The 10394-nt window shown below is 38.9% G+C and overlaps 1 protein-coding gene across 1 annotated transcript in view; it reads right to left on the bottom strand.

The window, feature by feature from the left end:
* Positions 1-558: 558 nt before the first annotated feature.
* LIX1 (limb and CNS expressed 1) overlaps positions 559-10394 on the bottom strand; it is a 52047-nt gene continuing 42211 nt past the window's right edge. Inside the window, exons 5-6 of the mRNA XM_033179044.1 lie at positions 6072-6149; positions 559-3699 (exon numbers count right to left, since the gene is read on the bottom strand). Of these exons, the coding sequence (XP_033034935.1) occupies positions 3412-3699; positions 6072-6149 (366 nt within the window). The 3' untranslated portion in view covers positions 559-3411. The remainder of the gene's footprint in view (positions 3700-6071; positions 6150-10394) is intronic.

Here is a 10394-nt window from a genome sequence, read left to right as displayed (position 1 = left end):
TTGGGTATTTCTAATGTACAGTCAAAATGGAGAACCACTGCTATAAGGAGAAGGATTTTCATTTTCCTAGAGCCTTGGCTAAAAACAATCTTAATGTTACCTTTAAGGATGGACACTATAGAAGAAATCTTGATATTTGCATTTCTGTAAGGCAAACCAACAAAAAAATCAACAATATATAAGAGATAACATCTTAACTAATGTTTACCTTTGAATATAGTATAAAAATATTCTTAGTCCGGCTTCTTTTGTCCTTTGGATAAAAAGAAAGGCATGGCATGATAAAACTCAGAATTCTCTAAAGCATCTCAGCTAGAGATAAAGTCAACTACAACACCACCTCTGGCTTTGAAAACTTTCTCTAAAGAAACAGAAAAGTGTTAAACCTTTATCCTTTTGATTCTCTTTTTCCGGAGACTTAGCTGATCAGATTCATATTTGATACAGGTACAGCATTTCAGGAATATCTATGGTTTAATTATTTTCCTTTTCTAGAAATAGGTAAATAAATTTAACAGAAAAATAGGAGTGAATTATAGCTTTGAATAGACAACCAAATTCTGAACATTAGAGGTACGACTTTATTAAATCTGTACTTTCTGTCCCATTCACCCGAGTTTAGCGACTAGTTTGCTCTAAACTGCTTTTTAAAAAACAATAATACGGTAAATTTGGATTTTGTGGAAATTAAACTAACTCCTGTCAAACACAGTGCAATTTTGGATTTCAGAATTATGACAGTTGTGTTAGAAACAGGCTACCTGGGCTATGTCTGAGTTATGGTGGATCACTGATGTAAACCTTGACACTGTATGTTGTGTTCAAAATCAACAGTTCTAAACAAGAATCTAAGGATCCCCTAGGGCAATCCATGGTCTTTGGGGGGTCCATATATTCTGGAACTGTGTAATGTGAATGTATACATTTTGTTCGATTTTCCTAGGAGATGATCCATAGCTTTTATCAGATTCTCAAAGGGTTTATAACCAAAAAAGGCTAGGATCCAGAGCTTCATGTGTTTAAATAGGGAATCTTCCCCTCTAGTCCCCTTTATCACAGTGTGTTGTTCAGAACAAGATCTAGAAAAGGAAAAACAAATCTGCTTTGCTCTTCAACCTTCTTTTCTCTAGGCTGTAAAGATGTTTATATGATGTACGGACAGCCCTTATGTCTCAGCTGAAATTGATTTACTATCAAATGAGCATTCAAGGAACCAGCAAAGATTCTGACTTTTACGTCTTTTGCTGAAGCTTCCATACCATTCCAAGAAGAATGGGCAGTTTTGACCAGTCAGGAAAAACTGACAGTGGCCAAGGGAAAACCTCTATTTTCAATTTACAGAATGGGTACAGTTTTTAACTTGTAGGACAGAAAGTAAATTTGATATCATACCATCTGATCCCTGTCCCTGCATCTATTTAAGATGGTGTAAGTTTGAGGAAGTCATTGTCAAAGGCTGCTAATGCAGTAAAGGTGTGCCTAACTTTAATCACATCCAACATGGGAAATTGTGGCTTTTTGGAAATGGCAATGTAAAGAGTAATGGCTTTATGAAAAAAATTAAATAGAATGTTTCCTAAATTTTAAAATTTATTCAACATAAAAATGTTAATTCTGATTCCTTTTCAGGAATATAAGGGAATAAAGTTCTTTCCTAGGTGACATTTAGCTTCATTGTGGAAAGGAATGTAACTTTTGTTTAAATAATATTTTAAAATAAAATGTGCCAAAAATTACTATTACCTTTAAAAGATATTAAAGTGGGACAATTATGTAGCTAAATGTTCCCCGGTGTGAGATATGTGATACATGATAATCTTTTATTATCAAGTCTAATTCCAAAATACATGATCAGTTACAGTAGTTTTCATGTGAATTTAAGGAGTGATAGTTACCTTTGTACATACTTATTAGATATGAGGTTAAAATGTCTTATTTTATAAACTTTAATGTAATTATAATGGTTTTGCTTTCAGTGAAGCATGTATGCACTTGCATAAACAAAAGAAAAAGAAATTATTTTAAATTGAGAAAAATATTTTCTTTAATTTGGACTATTGGATAAAATGCAGAATAATCATTTTCATGTTATAGATAAGGAAATACCTATGAGCATTTAAAATTGACATTGCTGACATTCTTAAATTTGAGTGACCAGGAACTATCTAAAAATTAGTTTAGGCCAGCCATGGTGGCTCACGCCTGTAATCTCAGCACTTTGGGAGGCAGAGACAGGCAGATTGCTTGAGCCTAGGAGTTCAAGACCAGCCTGGGCAACATGATGAAATACCATCTCTACTAAAAAAAAAAAAAAATTTTTTTTATTTTCTGATCAGTTGATTGACCCATATAGATGAGTCAATTAGAGATGGCAATGTCTTATCCCTCCTTTAAAGAAGATTCCAGTGACTTAAACTTAATAATGATACTACATTTGAGCTACTGGTTGCTTATGCTCTTGAATAACAAAAAGAGCTAAAGAGTCCTTCTTTCAAATGCTAGTGAAACTAATCAAATGCAAGCATTCTTTGTCACATGCTAATAATTTTTCAAAATGTTTTAACCTTTGCAATGCCATTAATTTTTCTCCCTGTAGATATATGTTTGCAGTGGCAAAAAATAAGAACAAATTAGTTCAGGTTATCTATTTGCAAACTAAAAATGAACATAATTGATTGCAAGACTCATAAAAGTTGGATATTCTTGAGGAATAAGAGTGAGGCTACTTTTCTAGGTGATATTTATCCCCATATATGGAAGAGCATGGGTTTTAAAAAATTATTATTACAAAAGCTTTTAAACATTAATTTTATCTAGTATTTTCATACTATTACTATTTCAAGATCTTTGATGGTGAGATGCCCAGATAAAATCCCCACTGTATCTCTGCAGTGTATCTACTGGGACATAAACTATTGCTTAGCTTACAAAGCTTAGAAAGAGACTCTGATCCTTACATATTTTGTAAAACAATCCGTATTATTTATTTAAACCTAAGTATTTTTTAAAACTGCTATCATGCTACTTTACCTAGTTCTGGCTGCTGTTCTTTTGGGGGATGCTATATTGGACTCTTCTTTGAAACAACACATATAATCTAGCAAGGCACATGTCAATCAGGCTTTAGGTTAGAGCCAGGCCTGGAAATGTTTTTCGAAAGTTTTGTGTCTATCCTTTCATCCTGAGCTGGAACTATTGAGAGTGTGATGGAAAAAATGCATTGAGTGGCTTGTTGGGTCTTGTAAGGGTCCTACAACTCTCATACTCTGTAAATGGAATGTGTGGAGAGGGTTAGGAGAGCCTTCCGGTAGTAGCTAGAGATGCTAGAGCCTCTGAGGACCTCTGCACTGAAATTCCTAATGTCAGAGTCTGGCCTCTGCCATCACTGAGGGCACCCGGGGCTTGGCCTTGCTAGTGATAGCCACACAGGGCTGTAAGGCTCAGCTGATCATCACTGGGTGAGGAAGTGTCAGGGTCACTGCAGATCTGAGTCAGGGCTAAGCTCAAGATTTCTTTCTTTTCTTTGTAAAACCGTAGTTCTTGTCCTGCTTTCCTGGCTTCCTCCAACTGCCTCAGGGCCATTCGTAGCTCTTGAGAGACAATTCCTGGTGACTCCCGCTCCTTCATGATCCAGTCTAGGGCCATGTGGCTGCGCATCTTTTCATCTAGAGAATACTGAGAATAGTAGGAGATGACTTCCTGGGGGCCAAGAAACAAAGTCCAGGGTGTCAATAAAGAGCAACAAAGAAACCTGTCCACATGCCTCCCCCTGCCTCCCACGTCCCCCAACCTCTCTCATGTTCAAAAACTGAAACCAAAACCCCCTGGTTTACTTCTGTAAAGGAAATGAAGGGCTAAGTTGGCCTAGCAAAGCACACCACTCCAGGTTGAGTCAAAACACATCCCCAGGAATGACTCAATAATGTTCACCAAACACAGCTCTGCCACCTCTAGAAATACAAGCCATTCACTGAAAATACATTCCTACAACAACTACTATGAATATGACCTCATTTATTCATTGAACCCTGTTGCCCAGCATTACTTCCTTTGGAAAGAGAGGGAAGTAGCTCTACAGAGGGATTTAGGCAGAATGTCATTTGGTCAAATCCACTGAAGAAAGCAGGAAGCGGCCGGGCGCGGTGGCTCAAGCCTGTAATCCCAGCACTTTGGGAGGCCGAGATGGGCGGATCACAAGGTCAGGAGATCGAGACCATCCTGGTGAACACGGTGAAACCCCGTCTCTACTAAAAAAATACAAAAAACTAGCCGGGCGAGGTGGCGGGCGCCTGTAGTCCCAGCTACTCGGGAGGCTGAGGCAGGAGAATGGTGTAAACCTGGGAGGCGGAGCTTGCAGTGAGCTGAGATCCAGCCACTGCACTCCAGCCTGGGCGACAGAGCGAGACTCCGTCTCAAATAATAATAATAATAATAATGCCGGGAGCGGTGGCTCAAGCCTGTAATCCCAGCACTTTGGGAGGCCGAGACGGGCGGATCACGAGGTCAGGAGATCGAGACCATCCTGGCTAACACAGTGAAACCCCGTCTCTACTAAAAATACAAAAAAAAAACTAGCCGGGCGAGGTGGCGGGCGCCTGTAGTCCCAGCTACTTGGGAGGCTGAGGCAGGAGAATGGTGTAAACCTGGGAGGCGGAGCTTGCAGTGAGCTGAGATCCGGCCACTGCACTCCAGCCTGGGGGACAGAGCAAGACTCCGTCTCAAAAAAAAAAAAAAAAAAGAAAGCAGGAAACTCTTAGTTAAGGGCATCTCAGAGTATCATTTAGAAACCAGGAGAATCAACTGTGGTATTAGCACAAGGGAGACGGTCCAACTGTCTCACAGTAAATACAGAAGGGAGTTTAGAAATGTATGATGGAAGGTAGATATCTCCATTATTGATATCATAATGATACCTTCATGGTACATTGTCTTTTACTTTTGCAAATAATTAAAAATTAGTTACTGCCTGTCAATTCTTGTGTGAAAAATTTGTCAATACATAATAACATCCTATGCAGAGTTGATCATGTGGAGCGAATGCATTGCTTATTTTTATTTTCAAGAACATATGGTATGCATTTATGACCTTAACAAATTAAAAACAATCATGGAAAAGTGTTTATAACCCAACCAGCATATTTCAAAGGCCTTTTGTAAAATCAAAGGAAAAGGAAAAAAAAAACCAAAGCCATTGTCAGCTACTCATTTCTTTTCCATCTTTGACAACTGAAACCTAGACTTTCTAAGCAAAAAACAACTAAAATCTCTAGGGGCTGCAATGCATGGAAAGCTCCTTATACCCACCCTTCCCTTGCTGATTCCTAGAGGCTTTCTTCCTCATACAAATTCCTACTAGGAAATTCTCAGAAATAAACTACCATCTTTCACATTCTAACGGTGGGTAGAGGAAGGATAAATCTTGGAGAACAGCAGGTGAAAACCATTAAATACACAGGCGGGGGTTTACATTAGCTATTTAAAAAGGGGGGAAGGGTGCTTCTCATAAATAACAAAGAAATAGTGAGACCATGTCTCTGAAAAATAAAGAAGAAACTTCTAAACCAAAAAAATGGGGGTGATTAAATGCTGGCTTGTCAGAGTTTATAATCATTTCTGTTGTTTATTGGGGACTTTTGGCAGGAGTAGGAAATACTCTTCTCCTGCCACCAACTTGGCCACTCTCCAGCGACGAGGTTTCAGAAGCATTGCATTTTCAAGTTTCTGCATCAGAAGGTGCAAGAGGGCACACATTCCAAGGAGGCAGGGGAGGCGTATGGAGCAGATCCAGGATTTTCTTTAGAAGCTGTCTGCCTTTATGATCCTTTTGGTTTGCATTCAGTACAGGTACCTAAATCAGTCCTGTGCCCACGTTCTTTTTAGTGTGTATATTTGGTCAGTCCCTGACTCAGTGGGGTTGTTCCATATATTTCTTCATGTGTCCTCTGCTCTTAATAAATAAGGTACCAAATTTATATTCGGAAAAATCCGAATAAAGGAAATCTCCTAGGAAGATGATGAGCCACCTGCTTCGTTCATGTGACACGAACTCAGACTTGATTAGAAAATCTTACCTGTCGGGAACACTTTGTTTCACGAAGGGCTTTTAGGCTTCCATTCCAGTGCAATAGTTGGAAAATGGTCATCAGCTCCTACAAAACCCAGACAACTATCATTGGTCCCAAATCAGAAATGTGCATTGGTGAGAACTGAGCAGGGTATAACTCTTAATTCCCAAATATATCAGGAAACAGAATACACAATATTGTCACAACACTTTGGGACTTTCCCAAGCCCAGGGTCCCCAGGCTTCTGAAACATTCTTCTCTCCCTCCTTTGCTATATCCATAGCATTACATTACTTGTGTAATGAAATGACTAAATATTTGACAAATGTCTTTCAGCATTAAAAATAATACACTGAACAGTTCTACACTCAAGAAGTTATTTAAATATACCAGGACATCTGAGAAATAGTGTATAGGCAAGGCTTTACATTGTATCATTTTTAAAAATTGCTGGAGACTGAGAGCATCTTAAATGGTCACTTTTAGAGGAATGGCTAAAGTATGATATATCTATACTACTGAACACTTTGCAATCACAAAGAAAGGATGAGAATGTTCCAGAAGTTTAAATAGAAAGAATTCTATGACGTGTTAAAATAAAAGCAAGGTACACAACAGTGTGTAATGTGTGCTATTTGATTAAGAAGATTGCTATATACATGTTTGCTTGTAAATGCCTAGAAGAGTTCTAGTAAGATACAAAAGGATCTGGTATCGTTAGCTGTCTCTGGAATGCCAGAGGAATGCCTGGGGGACAGGAGTACGAGGGAGACCTTCTTGTGACATTATTTTGCAAAACTTACTGAGTTTTGAATCATGTGACTATGTTATATCTTAAAGAAAACAATTTAACTCTCAAAAATTTAAGCCCCAAAATAAATATACCCAAATCCCCAAATAAGCCAGTTTTAGCCAGCATAATAAAGAAGTCCCCACTGCTATAATCTTTACAAGAGAAGTAACTATGAAATGACCAATCCATTTTTGTCCTCTGTTTCTTCCTTCTTCAGCCCTTTTCTGCCTAAAGCCAACTTCCTCTGCTCAGCCCATCGGAACACTCATTCTATTTTACAGAAGGAGGTATTACCCAATTCTAAAATTGCAAGTAAAAGTCAGCTAGATCGTTAAACTAAATTTATTATAATTTTGTCTTTTGTCAATATAAAACATATAATGAACAAACTACAGAAACTGTTCAATACTCCTAAATTTATAAATTCAGTCAAGAAAAATGCCTTGAAATGTAGACAATAAGGTTGTATTGACATTAAAACTCACCCATGGTTTCCAAATCCAAGGGCCAGAGCTGAGCATAGCATTCAGACTATCAGCACCATCATTTCCTTGCCTTTTGTGATATCAAGGTAAAGCTAAGGTGTATAAATATACTGAAGATTTTCATTTTCCTAATGCGGTTACAATGAAAAGTTTTCCACTGAAATTATTTGCATTTCATATATAGTTTTTTTTTTTTGGTCAGAGATACATCTATTGTGGATTAATAGCCTGCAGTTATTGAAATTACTGAAAAATAACTCTATACAATTAAGGAGCTTTCATGTCTTAAAAATAGTTATAAAAACTTAACATAGATGTCTTACTGCTCATTCAAAAAAGCTTTTAGCTGGGCACGGTGGTGTGTGCCTATAGTCCTAGCAACTCGGGAGGCTGAGGCATGAGAATTCATTGAGCCCAATAGTTTGAGACCAGCCTGGGCAACATAATATTTTCTCTCTTAAAACAAAACAAAAAAGCTGACTTTAATTAACTGTCTTTACATCTGCTTGCTCGGGAAGAGGTTCTCGTATGAAAATCAGGAGACTCATAGTCAGGTTTTAGGCATCTTAAAATTATTTGGTAAATTTTAAAGCTATCAGATTATTAGAAGAGCAAATAGCACTTCTCTCATGTCTAAAATTGCCATTAGAATGAAATGTTTTTCTTCTTTTCTGTCAGAGATCCAGTTTGGCATTTTGTCTAAGTTCACTGCACAGTAAGCACTCTAAGAGCCCACAGACACCTCAGTAAAAGCAAAACCACTTGTGTCTGCTAATTAAAACACACATGAATACCAGCTGAGCTGCTCCTTCTGCCCCAGATGGAGACCTCCCTGTCTGCACAGGGTCCTGGGTCCGGTGCCCAGGGTTGCTGCCCCCTCCTGGCCCCTCCCCTCCACATCTTCCTGCCCTTGTTCAGATTTTCACTTCATCACATCACTATGCTAAGTTGAAAAAGTGAGAGTGCTTTGTTCTAGAAATCAAATCCTGTCCAATCTGACTGTCACTGCTGTTCTCCTCTGGCTTTCCATCAAAGTAGCCTCATTGGCTGAGGAGGGCAAATTTGTGTTGCCCTTCCTACCATACTAACAAATCAACTCACTGAATACTTTGAAGCCATAAAAATGAATACGAAGGATTTTTTAATATTTGGGAACCAGTCTCTATGATGTAACAGGAATGACAATATTTGTAAATAAGAAAAATTTTTTGGTTTTATGTCTTATAAAAATCCACTCAAATTTTGTATTTGATTGTATATGTCCATTTTTAGAAAAGAGAAAATAAATATTGGCCGGGTGCGGTGGCTCACGCCTATAATCCCAGCACTTGGGAGGCTGAGGCAGGCGGATCACTTGAGGTCAGGAGATGGAGACCAGCCTGGGCAAAATGGTGAAAACCTGTTTCTACTAAAAACACAAAAATTAGCCAGGTGTGGTGGCGGGTGCCTGTAATCCCAGCTACTTGGGAGGCTGAGGCAGGAGAATTGTTTGAACCTGGGAGATGGAGAGTTCAGTGAGCTGCCGTCGCGACACCACACTCCAGCCTGGGCAAGTGAGTGAGACTCCACTCCTCCATCTGACCCCCACCACCCTAAATCTTTACATAAAGTTGAGAACTCAGACACATATATGGGATTTATTTTGTGGCTTCCTATAGCTAGCTATCTTGGCATTGTTCTTGCATCCTTGTGGCCCAGTTTGAGAAACAGCCTATGGCTAACAGGGCTCTTAATTCCATCCTCTGATAATTGTTGTCTTAGAAACATATTCTTCTTCCTCTGGGGTCTTCTGGGCTCTCTGTCTTATCTGTAGACTAACTGCTCTCCCCGCCCCATAAGCGACTATCATTCCACTCTGAAAATCTCCTAAGACTTTAGAATTCACAGCTCTTCTGTGAACAGAACCAAAACCCTTTCTCATGCCCCTTGACAACCTTCATCTTTCAAAAATGTCCCCAAAGAGACTTGAACTGTTTTTGTCTCCAGGATGAAGGCCAACCTCCTCACCACCTCTGGTTTGTCTAAATTTCTATCCCGTCACGAAGCAGCTTTTTTTTTTCCTCTCCAGTAACACAACTGTCTCCTCCTCAGTGTTGCTCTTGTTCTTAAAATTCCCTAGGGAAGATGACCTCCTTTCCAACTTCGTACGTTATATCCCCATCTAGTTTTTGTCCTCTGTGGAGATATTCATCTTGCCATCATTATATAAAGTATATTTAAATATTTTCACATATTTTCTGTCTCACTTCTTTATTTCCCCTCATAAGACCAAATTCACTCTCTTCAAATTTTCCCAAAACTATCTGAGCTCTTGGCTCAACTCCAGAAAATCTTTGCATGCCTCTGACTGATTCCGTTGGAAATCCTTGCATGATTGCAGAGTGGGAAGGAGAGGGCTGCTGTGGAGTTCCGCTTGCCAGTTTCCCCATGATTCTTTGCTGCCTGGTGTTTGCTGGCTCGTATTCTACCTGGAGAAGGTCTGTTACTCTAAAGGAAGTTAGTGTAGCCAGGTGCCGTGGAATGTGCCTGTAGTCCCAGCTACTTGGGAGGCTGAGGCAGGAAGAGTATGAGCTTGTGCCCAGCCTGGGCAAAATAACAAGACTCCTGTCTCAGAAAAAAAAAAAAAAATATATATATATATATATATACACAATTTTTTTTTAAATAAAGGAAATCAGTGTTGTCTTTTCCTGTAGGATCTGTCATACTCCTCACTGAAGTATTTTGGGGTGTGGTGTTTGGTTTGTGAGGTAATTTGGAAGCCTGAGGGGCCCGCCTAGACCAACAGAAAAACAAGTTAGCCTCATAAGGTGAGGCAGATGAGGCAAGATTTAAAGTGAGTGGGGCCAATTATACATATTCATGGTCTTTTATTTATAATTCTGATATTTTGTTTATCGTGAATTTTTTGCATGAATTTTGAGTTTAAAAATAATGCATTATAATATTATTCATCTTGATTATGAAGTTTTTATGCATCCCTTTCAATTTTGTACCCAAGACAAATGCCTCACTTGCCTAGCCCTTGTCTGGTCTCTTCTTGTGGCTATG

This window comes from Trachypithecus francoisi, unplaced genomic scaffold (assembly GCF_009764315.1).
Source record: "Trachypithecus francoisi isolate TF-2019V2 unplaced genomic scaffold, Tfra_2.0 Lachesis_group2, whole genome shotgun sequence".
In the NCBI taxonomy this organism is placed as follows: domain Eukaryota; kingdom Metazoa; phylum Chordata; class Mammalia; order Primates; family Cercopithecidae; genus Trachypithecus; species Trachypithecus francoisi.
Note: the sequence above shows the minus strand (reverse complement) of the source record. Positions and strands in the feature narration are given on the sequence as shown.